Genomic DNA, 14064 nt, shown 5'->3' with positions numbered 1-14064 from the left:
GTTACATTAAAATGAACGCATGAAACATCAGAGCGAAGGTCTACGAGCCTTAAAAGGTTTGGAGATTATGCCATCTAAAAACAAGATTAACTCATGACAGTAAGACCTGTGCGTCTCTTGGGTGATACGTAATGCCAAAATAGCAATACGTGACCTTGTAGAGAACAACTTTTTCTAGGCTCTTTTTTGACTGGAACAAGAATGTAGCCTTGTCCCAGCTTCGAAAAGGCCAATATTGATTGTAAGAGACTGAGTGAGAAACACGGAATATTGATATATTTTTATTTTTACTCGGAGATACAGAATAGATATTAAAACTTAATTTAATCAGTAGTTAGATAAGACATAAAAAGGTAAAAATGTTATGAAATACGTTAAAAATCAACTTGAAGATTTAAAATAAAACATTACTGATAAAATGACGTCATGTCGTCATAGAAACGTCCATGGGTCAACAGGTTGTCACTATAGCTACGGTGACGTCACTTACTTAAAACACTACTGTTCATGATTCTGGAGTGATTTGGTGAAACTCTTCAGTTTCTCCAACACTTCTTCTCTGTACAGATCGTCTTTGATGAGGTTTTTGGAACAGTCCACCACTAGCACAGGTACTTTAGACAGGCTGAAACATAACTTGGATTATTATTGATACACTCCACGGCTATTTGAATTGAGACACAAATGTTAGTGTTACATGGCTCCAAGTTAAACAGCGATGCTGAATATTCAAGTTATGGAGCCATGTCTATTAGTATAGCTGATGTCTCTTAGCTTGGTGCCTAATTGGCACCAAGGCTGTTTCAAAAGCATGTCAAAGCAATAAAGAAATGCGAAGTAAAATGCTAACCTAGGAGGGATGTTGACAGATTTCTGGATGAGCCACTCTTCGTGTCTATCATGAATCTGTTGAAGGTACTCTAGAGTAACGCTTGTCTCCTCACTGAAACGAGTTGTCATGGTAACTGGTCAGTTGTCAAGGAAACACACCCAGAGTTCAGTCAGAACACAGACAGCGGAGTGTTGTTATTATTAAAAATATGACATGTGCAACATGAAGTCGGCCGGTTCGTTCATTTTATGATTATTTTGCCGTTCGACGGGACTGGCCTGTATTATGTTCAGATAAGATCCGAATAAAGAAATGAACTCGTGGCAATCATATAAATATTTACCTTCTGCCTCTAAGCTGGAGCCTCTCCAAACAAATCTCCGGAGATGTTTTGAGGTATAAAATAGCATCAGGACAAGCATCGGGGCACCGTTCCAAGGAGAAGGAGTGCTGGTGACAGTAGAGCGAGTACTCTAAATCTGATATTACTCCTTGCTTGTACAGATTCCGGGCGAATACCAGTCTGTCACCCCAAACTGACCTCTCTGTCAGGAATGATCTGAGAAATAGTTGGGTTTAGTGGGTGGTGATTACAATCAGGGGTTTTAGATTTGTGAGGGGAATAAAATGTTGAAAAGGTATGAAACCTAGTGCCATAAGAAACACGAGGGCAATATGCAGATCCTTTATTTACGCTCTTATGTTCAGAGATATGACGAAATATCACATTCTGTTTTACTGAAGCGACCACAAGTCACAGTTAAAACGGTCCCACTTACCCGTCATGACAGTTATTCTCTTTGTCCTCGTAAAAACCCTTTACCCGGCTGAAAATAACAAACTGCTGAAACGTCAGGCCCCATCTAGAAGGATTCAAATAGAAGTTTTCCAGGAGATTGCTGTGAGCCTTGGGGTCGCATTCTGCTTCGAGAGGGACGTGGGTCCAATCGCAGACAGGCTCCTGCCAGGCAGAAACTGGAATTATTGGAATCATTGCTATATGACAGCGATAGTCGATACCGGAGTAGAATAAGATCAAAGTTATGTTTTGTTAAAAGTTTTGATGGCAATACAAGTCAGTTCATCATGATATTGATATGCATTTATACAGCTTTTTTTCTACGTGATAAACTTTAAAATGTTACCAAAAAACAATCAAGGACAAACCTGGAAGGTTTTGAGGTCCGTATATTTGCTGACCAACTGAAGAAATGTGCTTTTCCCAGCAGCTATGTTACCCTCTATTGAGATCTTTAGGGGACCATTCCGAGCTGAATACATAACCCTAACAATGAAAATGGGTTAGGTTGTGGACATCTTTTGGTTGAAATTCAAATGGCTACCATACTGAAAAACGAAGAAATTAATTCTATGATTGGGGATTGGTTAGTATTTCACATAGAACGGCAGAAGGAAATTTCCTGGGCATTAATAGGGAAGCAGTAAATGAAGACAGGTAATGGTAAAACAACACAGTTATTTTGAAGAGGATAAAATAAAAACATAAACAGTCAGTGGTTTTCAGATTGTTGTCACACTATATATCAGTTGATGTCAAATTAAACAGAACATGCAGAAAAATTATAAACATCAATAAATTTAGCTTTGGTTTCAATAAACATGAATAAATTGGTAGAAATAAAATTCAATCTCAGGAACAGATTGATGTAAAAACTGGCAGAAATCTTAAGAGATGAAAATACACGTTGGTAGAAAGTTTGTCAAAATTGCAGTTCAAAGTTGATTTGCTAACCGCCACTTACGTTAGGTTTACTGATCAAAGCAGCAAAGTCCAGCACATCTTTCAACGTTTTCTGTCGTCGCTCAGTGTCATTAATCAGATCTTTGAGCAGTCGACGATGAGAGTAGGTTTCCTGCTGATGTTCTCTGGCACGTCCACTTTCTTGACAAACCACTCCTCGTGTCGGTCGTTGATCTGATCCAGATATTCCTGGGGAACGGAATCTTCCTCTGCCCGCGCTCTTGTCTCAAGGCGCTTCATACAGATTTCAGCACTGCAACGTAGATAGATGAAACCGTCAACCTGTCGAAATAATAATAGGTTAGTTTGGGACCTGATAAGAGTATGAATAACGAAACTTTTATGAAAAATAAGATATTATCGAGGTTTAAAAAGTACTTAGACAAAAAGGAGACAAAATAAATCTTCGAAACTCACGTCAGTTTCAGAGTTATCATCCGTGAGGAAAGAGTGCCACTTGCAGTAAAGACTGTACTCCAGAGGTGTCATGATGTTTGTCTTCAGTCCGTTCCTCCCAAACACCAACCTGTCACTAAACACACTCCTCTCACACAAATACACTCCCTTGTCCTCAAACTCTAACTTTGGCTGGTTCTTTACTCGGCTGAACAGGGCGTAGTTCTGGAATGTGAGAGCCCAACGTTTTGGATCCTCGTAGAACTTCGCTAGCAGTTATTCTCTGCTCCCTGGTCAACCTCCTTGTCTAACTTAATGCTGGTCCAGTCTATGACTGGTTCAGGGCACATCTTCAGGCCACCCTCTTCGGACATGAGCTTGAGAAAGGTGGATTTTCCAGCGGCGATGTTACCTTCCACTGCCAGTTTTACGTATCCTCGAGATGAAAGCCAAGCTGCGGGCATGTCCAGTCGTAGTTTCTTTGGCGATCTGACGGGTGACATTGTGACCTATCTCTAAATAATAGCTCTTCATATTGAGGGCCAGGGAAATTTAAGGGATTGCTGAGTGACATTATGTTAGAAGGAGCAACAATTTGTTCATGTTTGATATCAATTTCAAATAAAATTACAAGACAATACAAGTACATATAACTCAAAAAAAACTTACAATAAATTCTGCGATACAACCAAAAAGATGGGAGCTCTATTAGGGCAAAATATCGAATTATACAGCAAAAACTAATACAAAAAGTAGATGCAAAGTCCGATGTTAAACAGTCTGCGGTCAATAGAAGTTCATTTAATTATGACATAGAACTTTCTTTCTTGGGAGTTTCTTTGGCGGCAATCTTCTCTTTAGCCTGACAATAAAATGTACGTCAAGTCTTTTTTATTGGATTTAGTTGTAATAAAGAAGATAAGGTTCTGGCTGACTTCGAAGAAACAGTTTCTAGATTAGAGAAAACGAAAAGTATGTGGACAGGAAAGGAATATTCATAAGATATCTTGCAAAACTGTTAACGACAGCTGGAAGCTATCGTGGAGAAATGAAAATGTGTGCGCGCGTGAAAAAGTTGTCCAAAGTTGGGCTGACAGTGTGGGCGACTTTACGATTGAATATCGCCGCGCCTTACGCAAACTAAACCAAAAACTGCGACCAAAATTGTCACAATACTTGCCGGTATACTTTCCCTGTAAATTATAACCCAGTGCAAAGAATGATATAAGTTGGACAAACCTTCAGGGTGAGGGGTAGTAGCATTCCTTTCTCTGACAGAATCTTGAGCATTTCCATTATCAGCGGTAAATAGTTGTGTTTCCGCCGAATGTTCTCGATCTGAAACCGACACAAACTTAAATTAAGAATTAGCTGGGTGCATGCGGAACACCAATATGTATTGGGGGTGAATGTAAAAAGAGGACTGACCAAAGTATTATTATCTAAAACTGTGGGTAATTATTCTTCTAAGTAATCTAGCACTTCTGAAAGGCTTGACGAACATAGTATCCGCCACGCGGCAAAGAGTGCAGACTTAATTGTACGTAAGTGTACTTACTGAAGCCAATAAGTAATTAATTGTTTGGCTAAAACTAACCTTATAATTAGCACGTTTCTCCTCTTCAGCTCTTATCCTCTCCTTAATATCCATAGCAGCTCCCTCGCTCCCAGACAAGCTCTCCAACTGTTTCTGTAAGTCCAACAACTTATCTCCCACCACGGCCATTAGGTTAAAGGTTATCTCAGTGGCGGCGTGTTTCGCAATCCTGTTCTGAAGGATTGGTCTGACTACAGTTATCCAGTCGTCGGTGTAGGAGCCGTGGTCTATTGGACCAGGTTTTAAACCGTCCAACTCGTAAACTCGGCCTGAAGGGGTAAGATCGTTATTATATTGTGGGGATTAAAAATTAAAAGCGTAACATTAAATATTTACCCTTAGATTTGCACGATGACCGATAGAAAAAAATAATGAGGAATAATGTTCAACTCGTTGGTGACACTAAATTACGACTCTTCTGAACTCAACCGTGAAAGTCTAACCTAGATTTATAAATTTGGGAACAGGTTCATAAGCGAAAGACTAACCTTTAAATGGTACGAAGGCTACAAAATGGTAAACATCGTCGTCCTTTTCAGGAATCTTGCTATCGAACTCAAACATGTTCTGTCTTGCGAAACTGTTGTGAACCTCTCTCAACCTATCTGCGTTAGTTAGAGACATTCCTTTCAGGGCAGGATCAAATGCAGAGGTGAAATCTTTAAACTGAGTCAACGTATCACCTGTTTGGGAAGAGGTTCAAGATCAAAAACTTGAATTTCAATACGGTATGATGACGAGAGTGAATGATTTATCTGTAAAAAGAGGACTGACCAAAGTTTCATTATCTAAAACTGTGGGTAATTATTCTTCTAAGTAATCTAGCACTTCTGAAAGGCTTGACGAACATAGTATCCGCCACGCGGCAAAGAGTGCATCAGAAAACCGAACGGGTCATAGGTGTTTGTGATAAAGATTATGTCAAGCAAGTATGTTTTGAACAGCACAAGAAACTATTAGATGCTGATGTAAATGAAGACTGACCTATATTAATTTCAGGGTTCTGGATGTTCAGTAGGACGCTGATAATTGCTTGGGTAGCACACGCATTGTTGATCACCTGTAAAGAAATATTATGTATGACGTAATATATATGTCAACAACCAAATTTCTATCCTGAAATTATATATCTATTTGTAGAGAAACATTTGTAGAAAAGGTATGAAACCTAGTGCCATAAGAAACACGAGGGCAATATGCAGATCCTTTATTTACGCTTCTATCGCCAGAGATATGAAGTATCATAGTGAATAGTCTGATTAATTGCAGAAGCGAATATTTACTATTGAGTATTGAGAGAACTATCAAGAATATTACAAATTGAGTAGAGCAGTCAAATATGAGAGTGCAGTGAACTGATTTAAAATATTATTAACTAATTAAACTTTATTAAGTTTCAACCTGTTTGGCGAAGAACACCTCAGTGTCTCCGAACAAAACTTTTCCTTGCTCCTCAGCTTCTCCTTTCCATTTGAACAGGAATATCAATCCGTATATTGGCCTGAGTGTTTCAGTGTTAATTTGGTTACTAAACATACATACGAAGTCAGCATTAATAGTCATGGTGGTGCAGAATGACCTTTAAGAAAAATAGTCTAGTCCAGAGAAGGACCTTCGCGAAGAAAAATAGGCATGCCAAAAAAAAGGGATTTCCAGGATAAGCGTGAAAACAGAAAACTACTTACACTCACTTGAGATCCGTGAAAGCACACTCATCCAGTGACCACAGCTCCTCAACTTGCAGACCATTGCAACCTGTACAATATAGTCGTTATTACTTGTGTAAAATAGCAGAAAAGTTCGCACTTGACAGGAAAAGAATGATTAGACGGCTCCTCGGGCTAAATTAAATCGTAAATGGGATTAAAAGCTTACCGAAATCCTTGATAAGCTCACTGAAAACTCCCGGGTCAGACTCAATCAGACACCACTGTCCGTTCACTGCCATGTTTCCTTCTTACCCTTATCACATACTAACTGCATAGACATTTCGTTAAGTAAATCTTGTACCAGTAAACTAATCTGCTAAAATTGTTAACAGATAACACACATTTGATCTACAATACTTTAACACAATGTTAGCATGTTTTTGTGGAGAGAGTTGCCTACACTTTTTCGCATGCTCACAAAGTACAAGTGAGTGCAAAATAAAACGTAAAAATCAGCTTCTATTTTAAGGGGTTGAAGTAACTTCGTACTGAGGCCGTCGGATGGCAAGTCTTAAAATAATAACATATGAATGGTAAAACAATCGTAAAATGCTGACAGAAATTACACTATTATACAACAAATAAATACCCTTGCAGCCAAACTGTAAATTCTCAAGTCCATCTCAGATTTTTCATGGATTGTTGAATCTCGAAAATACACATTTGCAAAATGAACATTTAAACGAACAAAATGTGCTGCTGGATGAGATAATTCTTTCTTTTCTTCTTTTCTGATCACAGCATTTCAGGGACAATGCACAAGACGTCAAAATAATTTATAAATGGAATAATTTATCAAGATTTGATGCGCCATTTTTTAGTCCATATCCATAGATTCCACCTCAAGCAATTTCTTTTTCTCTTGCAGTTTCTGTTTCGTTTTGTTGAGAGCTGCATTATACAATTGCTCTTCAGTAACCTTGGGTTCAATAAGATGAATGTGATGTTCTACTTCCTTCTCATCGTCCTTCAGTTCGAGCTTCTTACCAGCCTTCAGTCTCTGTTTAATAAACTGGTTTTGTCTTTTTGCTCTAATTTCTTGTATTCTTTTCATTGCGTGGATTGTGTTTTTCCATAATTCTCTGTTGTACTTAACTGGAACGCTCCGTTTCTTCTCCAGATCAAATGTGGAATCCTGAAAGGTAATTAGAGGTGATGATAAGGAAAAATAGAACTATGTAACATGAAATATACAGATCACAGGTCTTGGTTTAAATCAAATCAGTGAAATTTCAGTTTAAAAAAAGCATATTTTAGGGCATGACACAAATTTGGGGGCTAGAAAAATTTAGATGGGGGCATATGACATAGGTATGTTACACAAATGCACTAGTATCAATATTTTAAACTTACAATTGCCAATTCTTTTCCATGTGATTTTCTAAATGCTTTGGTCCACTTGACTTTCCTTGGGTTACGTTTCATCTTGAAAGCCTTGTGACACTTTGACCGGCAAAATCTGAACATCTGAAGAAAGAAAGTTTCAATACAGAAAATTTCGATAATGAATACCAGAACAGGTAACAGTGACATTATCACAACTTCATCAGTTCAAACTGGGATTACAGTTAAATTTAAGAAAAAATACAAAGCACCAAATCAGTCAACATACCTTACAATCATTACGGACGAAGTTGATTCCATGTCCAGGGTGGACGTTTGAAGAACAGAAGTAACACTTTTCGATTCTCATAGCTTAATTAATAGTTTTTAAAATAGGATTATTATGTTTTTGATACATTTTTATAAAATATTGTATTTGATAAATAATTAAATGTTGGTGGGGATATATTTATTATATATATTTTTTCAGACTTGTGTGATAATGTGATGTCATAAATTTTATTTTACTTTGGATTATGAAAAGAGTCTGTACAATTTGCTATAGTAACATAGGTAGTTTCACGATTAGAAAGACTCTTTAAGTTGTATAGTGGTTTGGTCTATGTGGATGTACTGAATTGGTACCTTAAAAGATTATTGATCTTTTGACAGGGCCACTCTTTAAGGTTCACCTGGTCTATCTATCTCTGATGTCTCTACAACAAAGACGTGAGCGATTCTTCATTCTGCACATGGGGAAAATCCTCCACGGAAAGACCAGCAATGATCTGAACTTTCAATGTGTGTCACGCCCAAGGCTTAGAAACCTAGCAGTTATTCCATCAAAACGTAGAACCAGTTCAACAGCTTGTTTGAAAACCCATTTATAGTTCAGGGACCTGGATTGTGGACTACAATTCCCTACCATTTGAATGTCATTCAAGAGCTAGAGCACTTCAAATATAAGCTTGCAAAATTCATGTTGTTTCTCCCTGATAAGCTGCCGATAAGGGGATACACTCCTCTAAATACGAACTCTCTGCCGTGCTGGCACATCGAGTGAGACTTTACTTTGTTGTGGGGTGGTCAAAAGATGTGATGGCCCCATCAAGCATTGACGAAACTTTAACATGGTCCACATAGGTAGGTCATAGAACCAGTGGCGTAACGTTGCCTGTTAGCGCCCCCCTGCCGAAAAGGCGCCTCCCCCGTTGGCGCCCCCTCCCCTTTTGGTGCCCCTCCCTAAAATTGAACAAATTAGGTGATTTTAGAGGATACGCCGGTAAAATCTCTAAAAAAGTGTGTATCTAGAGCAAAACGCGCAGTTTTGCTAGTACTTTAGTTAAGTTTTCGAAATTGTCCCACATTCAAACGACGATTTGGCGCCCCCCTAAGACGGCGCCCCCCTGCACAGCGGGGTCAGCAGGGCCCTTCGTTACGCCACTGCATAGAACTAGGGAATTCGACTAGTACTATTTTTTTTAGTATACTCGTTTAATACGTTGCTATTTTTTGTCTCCCTTATCTTTAAAAGCTTATCAGCCCGATACTGCTGCATACTGTGGCGGTTTGTGTACATATTGGAAATAGTACATATTATCGAGTACATTTGAAGAATAAGACGTGTACATTTGAAGAATAAGACGTGTGAACTGTCAATTTTTGTCAATATGGAAACAGAGAATCAGATTAAAACTGCGATTAGGGGCCTGCTTCTCCGGGCAGAGTCTAATGTACTAGTTAAACGTGTCCTCACTGCATTTGATCCATTTGCTAAGCGTACCGTCAACTACAAACAACTGAATCAGTTCAATCTCGATATTCTGGAGCCATGTGCAGAGTTTCTCAGTATTAACCTTGCAGACGAAGATGACAATAAACTGTACACCAAGGAGTCATTGGTATACCGCATCATATTTGGTATCTCTTCACTTCTTCCAACTTCCTGCGGTGACTGCAACGAATCATATGTTGTCGAATTGGATGCTGAAGAGCCACCCTTATTTGTTTGCTACACATGCTTCCGGGGTTCTCACAACTGCGAGAATGTCAAAACTTTCCACAAATGTATGTTGGAAGCATCTATAATCAGTCTCCTATCTGGGCACGTGTGGATGTGTAAGGACTGTAAAGCTACACATAACCCCCTCAAACCCAGAAAGTCTAAATCAAGACATAACAGCGTCACCAAACCTGATCCCACACTATCCAGGATTATGAGTGAGCTTAAAAGTCAGACCTCCTCCCCTACTCATCAGTCTTGCAATCAAAGTGTTGTTGAACCTGAGTCTGAGGAGAATAGTCAGACAACTCATATTGATCAGCACAATTCTCTCGACGAAGACTTTCAATCCAAACTTCAAGATAAACTTGAAATAGTGGCTAAGGATCAAAATGTTTGTCCGCAATACAAGAAGGGAAAATGTCCTCATGGCCTGAAAGGCAACAAGCTTGTAGACGGCAGTCCATGTGAGTTCAATCATCCCAGATATTGCCCTAGATTTTGCAGCTTTGGCAACCAAAACAAGGGTGGTTGTAAGAAAGGAGCTAGGTGCCAGCTCGTCCACCCAGTATTGTGCAAATACTCAGTCAAGAATAAACTTTGCACCAACCTTGAATGCACGTTTATTCATCTGAAGGGAACCAGACGAAAAGAGGCTAGGAGTACAAACGCGAATGAGAAGCGTCCCAGCCCCGAGCGTTCAGATTCAGTCCCAAATGATTCTAAGGATCATTTTTTAGAGTTGAGAGGGCTGGTCGAGACAATGCAGTCAAACTTCCTTCGGGAGATTGCAGACATCCGATCCGGCCTGGTCAATACTCTTTACCAACAGCAGCAGATGCAACAAATGTCGAGGTATGCTCTCCCACCTCCAACAGGAGCGGCACTAAACCAGTATCATCACATGCACCAGCCGCAGTTTCAACAAGCGTACCTTCTGTCGCAGAGACCACCCAACATGCCTCCAACCATGCCCTTCATTCCTCCTGCATGCTCCTAAATGTGCAGTCAATGAACCCGAGTGCAAACAGTACAAGCAAGTGGAAAGTCCCTGAAATCATTTCCTTCGTTCAAGAAGAAAAGTCAAAAAACCACTCTCTGCCTTTTATTGCACTCACCGAGACTTGGCTTAAGTCTTATATATCAGATGCACAATTACACGTGCCTGGATATGTGGTTTCCCGCTCGGACCGAGATGCTAGAGTGGGTGGAGGTGTGCTCCTCTACTCCCATATGAACATTCCTGTTAGTGAATGCCACACCTTTGATGATGGTATTTGCGAAGGAATTTTCTGTCGTTTTGACACCATCAAGACGTGCTACGTCGTGGTTTATAGACCACCAAATGCCCAAGTGGAAAGTTTTACCGCACTCCTGAAGTTTGTGTCAAATTGTATACAAAAGGTCAATGACGACAGTTTTGATCATAACATAACGGGGGACTGTAACTTACCTGCAATTAACTGGGAAACTTCAACTTTGAAATCAGACGGATTTTCAGAGATGCACAAATCATGCCGTGCCCTTTTGTCATTTATGTCAGAACATTTCTTAAGTCAATACGTCACATGCCCAACTAGAGGTAATAATGTTCTAGACATATTCTAATACTTTCAACACTACTATATAACAAATAATTTGAGGACTAGCAATGGTTATGTTAACAATGAACTAGAGACCTTGTTTGGACGATGGGGGGCTCAAGGAGGATGGATCACTGCTCCTAGAAAATGAGTTGAGTTGTCAGTTCGGTTCGTCATGTGTTCACATACCACTAGTCGCTACACCTAATAAAAAACCATTGCTAGTCCAAAAAATTATATAGTAGTGTTGAAGTATTCCAAGATAGGCATTCTCTGAATACCTGTCTTAACAAATTTTTTGCCCTGAATTTATTTATTTTTACTCTGAAAATTCTGCTCAAACAATTTTACCTACACACTTAACAATTTCAAACCAAATCACCCCATCCAAACCCAGTTTGTCCTGTTGTTGTTAGTGTGTCTGACCTTTGAATGATTTACATATTTTTGAATACTTCAATCACTCTTTTGAAAGTTCTTGAAAAAATTCTATTCAATCATATTCCCACTTAACCCACCTCATATCACTCACAATGAACCGGCTGATGCTCTTCTCCTTTCAGGTGCAGGGGTCTGTCCAAGCTGGCCCCCTGGACTCCGGACATATCTCTGATATCATATCATCATGGCTACTACCTCAAGTGCTAGTACCCAAAGGCGTTCCCCTAGACACACTCCTCCTCCTACCAACCCAGGATCCAGAGCTAGCATGTCACCATCCGGCAGAGGAGCTTCCTCCCAAAAGAAGAAACCTCTAGCAGACAACAAAGCCCTGCGCAGGAACAGCCCTAGTGCAATGGCCCAGAAAGCTGTGCTGGGTAAACGCCCATCAAAGTCACCCCAAGAACAACCAGAGACATCTGTTCTTAAACCTCCAGGTAATCTGGTTATTGAAAAGATCAGCCCAAACCTGATATCAGCTTTAGAATCATCGAACCTCAGAGAGAGCCCCAGCAGTCCAATGAGCCCTCTGTACAAGTCCTTTCCTCCATTCTCCCGTGCTGAAGAGTCTGCTGAAGAACTTGAAATCCAGGATAAACCTACAGTAAAACAACGGGCTTCAAAGAGTGATTGTCCTTGCCGATCAACATCAGATGGTAAGGAATGGAAGTTCAAGTGTACCAGATGTTTTCAGCACTGGCATGCTTCCTGTTGCAATCTCAAGGGTGCTAACAACATTCAGCACGATACACCTCTTGAAGCTTCTCTGAATATGATTCTCTCAGAATGGCTATGTCCATGGTGTTTCGATACATCATTCCCCAGACCAGGCTCCAGCATGTCAGCCAAGATGGACAACAACCTAAAGAGCTCTGTAGACTACAGCCAGAACATACAGGCTATATCAGATGCTATTTCTAATGCTGTTGGTAACAGTATGCCTACTGTGGAGATTGTATCCCTGGAGACAAGACTGAAGAAGCTGAGTCAAGAGATTCATGAATTTCAGCAGTCCAGAAGTCCATCTGAAGCACCACCTGCTACAGAAATCCCCCTCCCTAAATGCACAGAACCTCCAGTGTGTGATTACCTGGTCGATGTGCTAAGTGCTGAGATCCTCAAAGAAGTTACAGAGTTTCTCCTGGAGAGCCAAGCTAGTAATAAGTTCATCCCGAAGAATGGAAGACAGGTCCTCAAGTTTGGGGAAGACTACTCTTATACTGGTGATTCAGACCCACCCCTATCCCCCACAATCCCAGCACCCCTTGCCTCAGCCATAGACGCAGTTACATCAAAGTGCAGACTGACCCATAAGCCCAACTCCATCCTAATAAACTACTACCCTCCCTCAGTTGATACCACCACTAGTAGCAAGCTCCCTTTTCACTCTGACGATGAGTCTGAGATTATTGCTAACTCAGAAATTGCTACTATCAGCATAGGCGACGTCAGGAAGGTGTGCTTTAAGTGCATCTATGAGACCGGAAACGAAGCCTCAACTGAGTATGTTCATAGTGTGAGTCCAGAATCTAACTCAGTGTATGTGATGACACGATCGTCACAAGCCTGGTATCGTCACGGTATTGATGAAACAGGTCCTGCTGAAACTCAGTCTTCTGTGCAGACAGGAAGGTTCTCCATCACACTGAGAACTGTGAGCAAACAGTTTAGCCGGAGCTGCATCATCATGGGCGACTCTAACACCAAGCCCATCAAGTTCGGTGTCGGTACTGGAACCCTTGGACAGTCCTTCCCAGGTGAACGTGTTAAAGCCAACAAGGTCAGTGCAATAGACCCTAAGCTCTGCATTGGTTATAGCAACGTCATCTTAGTTTGTGGGACCAACGATCTACGAGTTGAAAATGTGCAGTCACCTGGTGATATACACCAGCTGGTAGACATTCTCCACCTGAAAATCCAGCAGATCCAGAAACTGTGCCCTAAGGCGAAGTTGTTTGTCACAGCAGTTTTACCGTCTAGACTCCCTAAGATGAATAAAAACATTATGGCATTCAACAGCTTGGTTGATGAAATGTTGTACTCTAGCTTTAACCAGACTGTATGGCACCTTGGTGTTGGCCACTTTTTAGACGGTAAAGGGTTGCTTGCTATGAAACTCACGAGAAATGGTGATGAAATCCATCTCGGAGAGCTTGGTATTGCTAAATTTGTGAGATGTCTGAAACAGTGGGTGTATGTGAGGGAGAGACAGGAGAGAGTAAGACAAAGGAAGGCCACCCGACCAGTGGGAGTTTATCCCACTTAGTTTATCATGATTATGAAACTTATTAAAGATGTGTGCGACCCCTGTAGTAAATACATTAATATTGGCCAGCCACTCTTAGAATGTGAAAATTGCAGCAAAGTTGTTCATACTAAGTGCTTCAGATCCGCGAAATTTACAAGCAAAAACGGTCTA

General features: G+C 40.4%; 4 protein-coding genes and 1 non-coding gene across 5 annotated transcripts in view; 1 reads left to right on the top strand and 4 right to left on the bottom strand.

The window, feature by feature from the left end:
* Nucleotides 1-104: 104 nt before the first annotated feature.
* LOC134821480 (small nucleolar RNA SNORA16B/SNORA16A family) lies at nucleotides 105-235 on the bottom strand. The gene has a single exon (XR_010161017.1). It is a non-coding gene; the product is annotated as a small nucleolar RNA SNORA16B/SNORA16A family (small nucleolar RNA).
* A 43-nt stretch (nucleotides 236-278) lies between these two features.
* On the bottom strand, nucleotides 279-3585 carry LOC134821099 (deoxycytidine kinase 2-like). The gene is given in 9 exon segments (XM_063831765.1): nucleotides 279-625; nucleotides 851-943; nucleotides 1176-1391; nucleotides 1612-1793; nucleotides 2000-2117; nucleotides 2508-2517; nucleotides 2684-2876; nucleotides 3012-3268; nucleotides 3271-3585. Coding segments are annotated over 9 exon segments (1419 nt in total). The 5' UTR covers nucleotides 3494-3585; the 3' UTR covers nucleotides 279-498.
* On the bottom strand, nucleotides 3585-6565 carry LOC134820674 (ubiquitin carboxyl-terminal hydrolase isozyme L5-like). The gene is made up of 8 exons (XM_063831185.1): nucleotides 6463-6565; nucleotides 6279-6342; nucleotides 5989-6088; nucleotides 5572-5647; nucleotides 5076-5270; nucleotides 4588-4856; nucleotides 4230-4328; nucleotides 3585-3852 (listed from the first exon to the last, which is right to left on the bottom strand). Exons 1-8 carry the CDS (start codon nucleotides 6533-6535, stop codon nucleotides 3796-3798), a joined length of 933 nt encoding a protein of 310 aa, XP_063687255.1. The 5' UTR covers nucleotides 6536-6565; the 3' UTR covers nucleotides 3585-3795.
* A 262-nt stretch (nucleotides 6566-6827) lies between these two features.
* Nucleotides 6828-8009, bottom strand: LOC134820675 (probable ribosome biogenesis protein RLP24). Its single transcript, XM_063831187.1, has 3 exons — nucleotides 7909-8009; nucleotides 7650-7763; nucleotides 6828-7431 (listed from the first exon to the last, which is right to left on the bottom strand). The coding sequence occupies exons 1-3, from the start codon at nucleotides 7987-7989 to the stop codon at nucleotides 7114-7116; spliced, it is 513 nt and encodes a 170-aa protein (XP_063687257.1). The 5' UTR covers nucleotides 7990-8009; the 3' UTR covers nucleotides 6828-7113.
* A 3229-nt stretch (nucleotides 8010-11238) lies between these two features.
* LOC134821097 (mitotic checkpoint protein BUB3-like) overlaps nucleotides 11239-14064 on the top strand; it is a 73202-nt gene continuing 70376 nt past the window's right edge. Inside the window, exon 1 of the mRNA XM_063831764.1 lies at nucleotides 11239-11264. The gene's annotated coding sequence lies outside the window, so the exon portion shown is untranslated. The remainder of the gene's footprint in view (nucleotides 11265-14064) is intronic.

The sequence above is a fragment of the Bolinopsis microptera genome, chromosome 9, assembly GCF_026151205.1.
Source record: "Bolinopsis microptera isolate Bmic1 chromosome 9, MBARI_Bmic_1.0, whole genome shotgun sequence".
Lineage (NCBI taxonomy): Eukaryota > Metazoa > Ctenophora > Tentaculata > Lobata > Bolinopsidae > Bolinopsis > Bolinopsis microptera.
The sequence above is the reverse complement of the archived record's forward strand: the minus strand, read 5'-3'. Positions and strand labels throughout refer to the sequence as shown.

Coding starts and splice junctions, on each gene's coding strand:
- LOC134820674 (XM_063831185.1), bottom strand. CDS start 6,535: ATGGCAGTGAACGGACAGTGGTGTCTGATTGAGTCTGACCCGGGAGTT. Junction 6,089..6,278: donor TGTGCTTTCACGGATCTCAA/GTGAGTGTAAGT, acceptor TGAAACACTCAG/GCCAATATACGGATTGATAT. Junction 3,853..4,229: donor TACTACCCCTCACCCTGAAG/GTTTGTCCAACT, acceptor TTTTATTGTCAG/GCTAAAGAGAAGATTGCCGC.
- LOC134820675 (XM_063831187.1), bottom strand. CDS start 7,989: ATGAGAATCGAAAAGTGTTACTTCTGTTCTTCAAACGTCCACCCTGGA. Junction 7,764..7,908: donor TCGTCCGTAATGATTGTAAG/GTATGTTGACTG, acceptor TTCTTTCTTCAG/ATGTTCAGATTTTGCCGGTC. Junction 7,432..7,649: donor ATGGAAAAGAATTGGCAATT/GTAAGTTTAAAA, acceptor ATTACCTTTCAG/GATTCCACATTTGATCTGGA.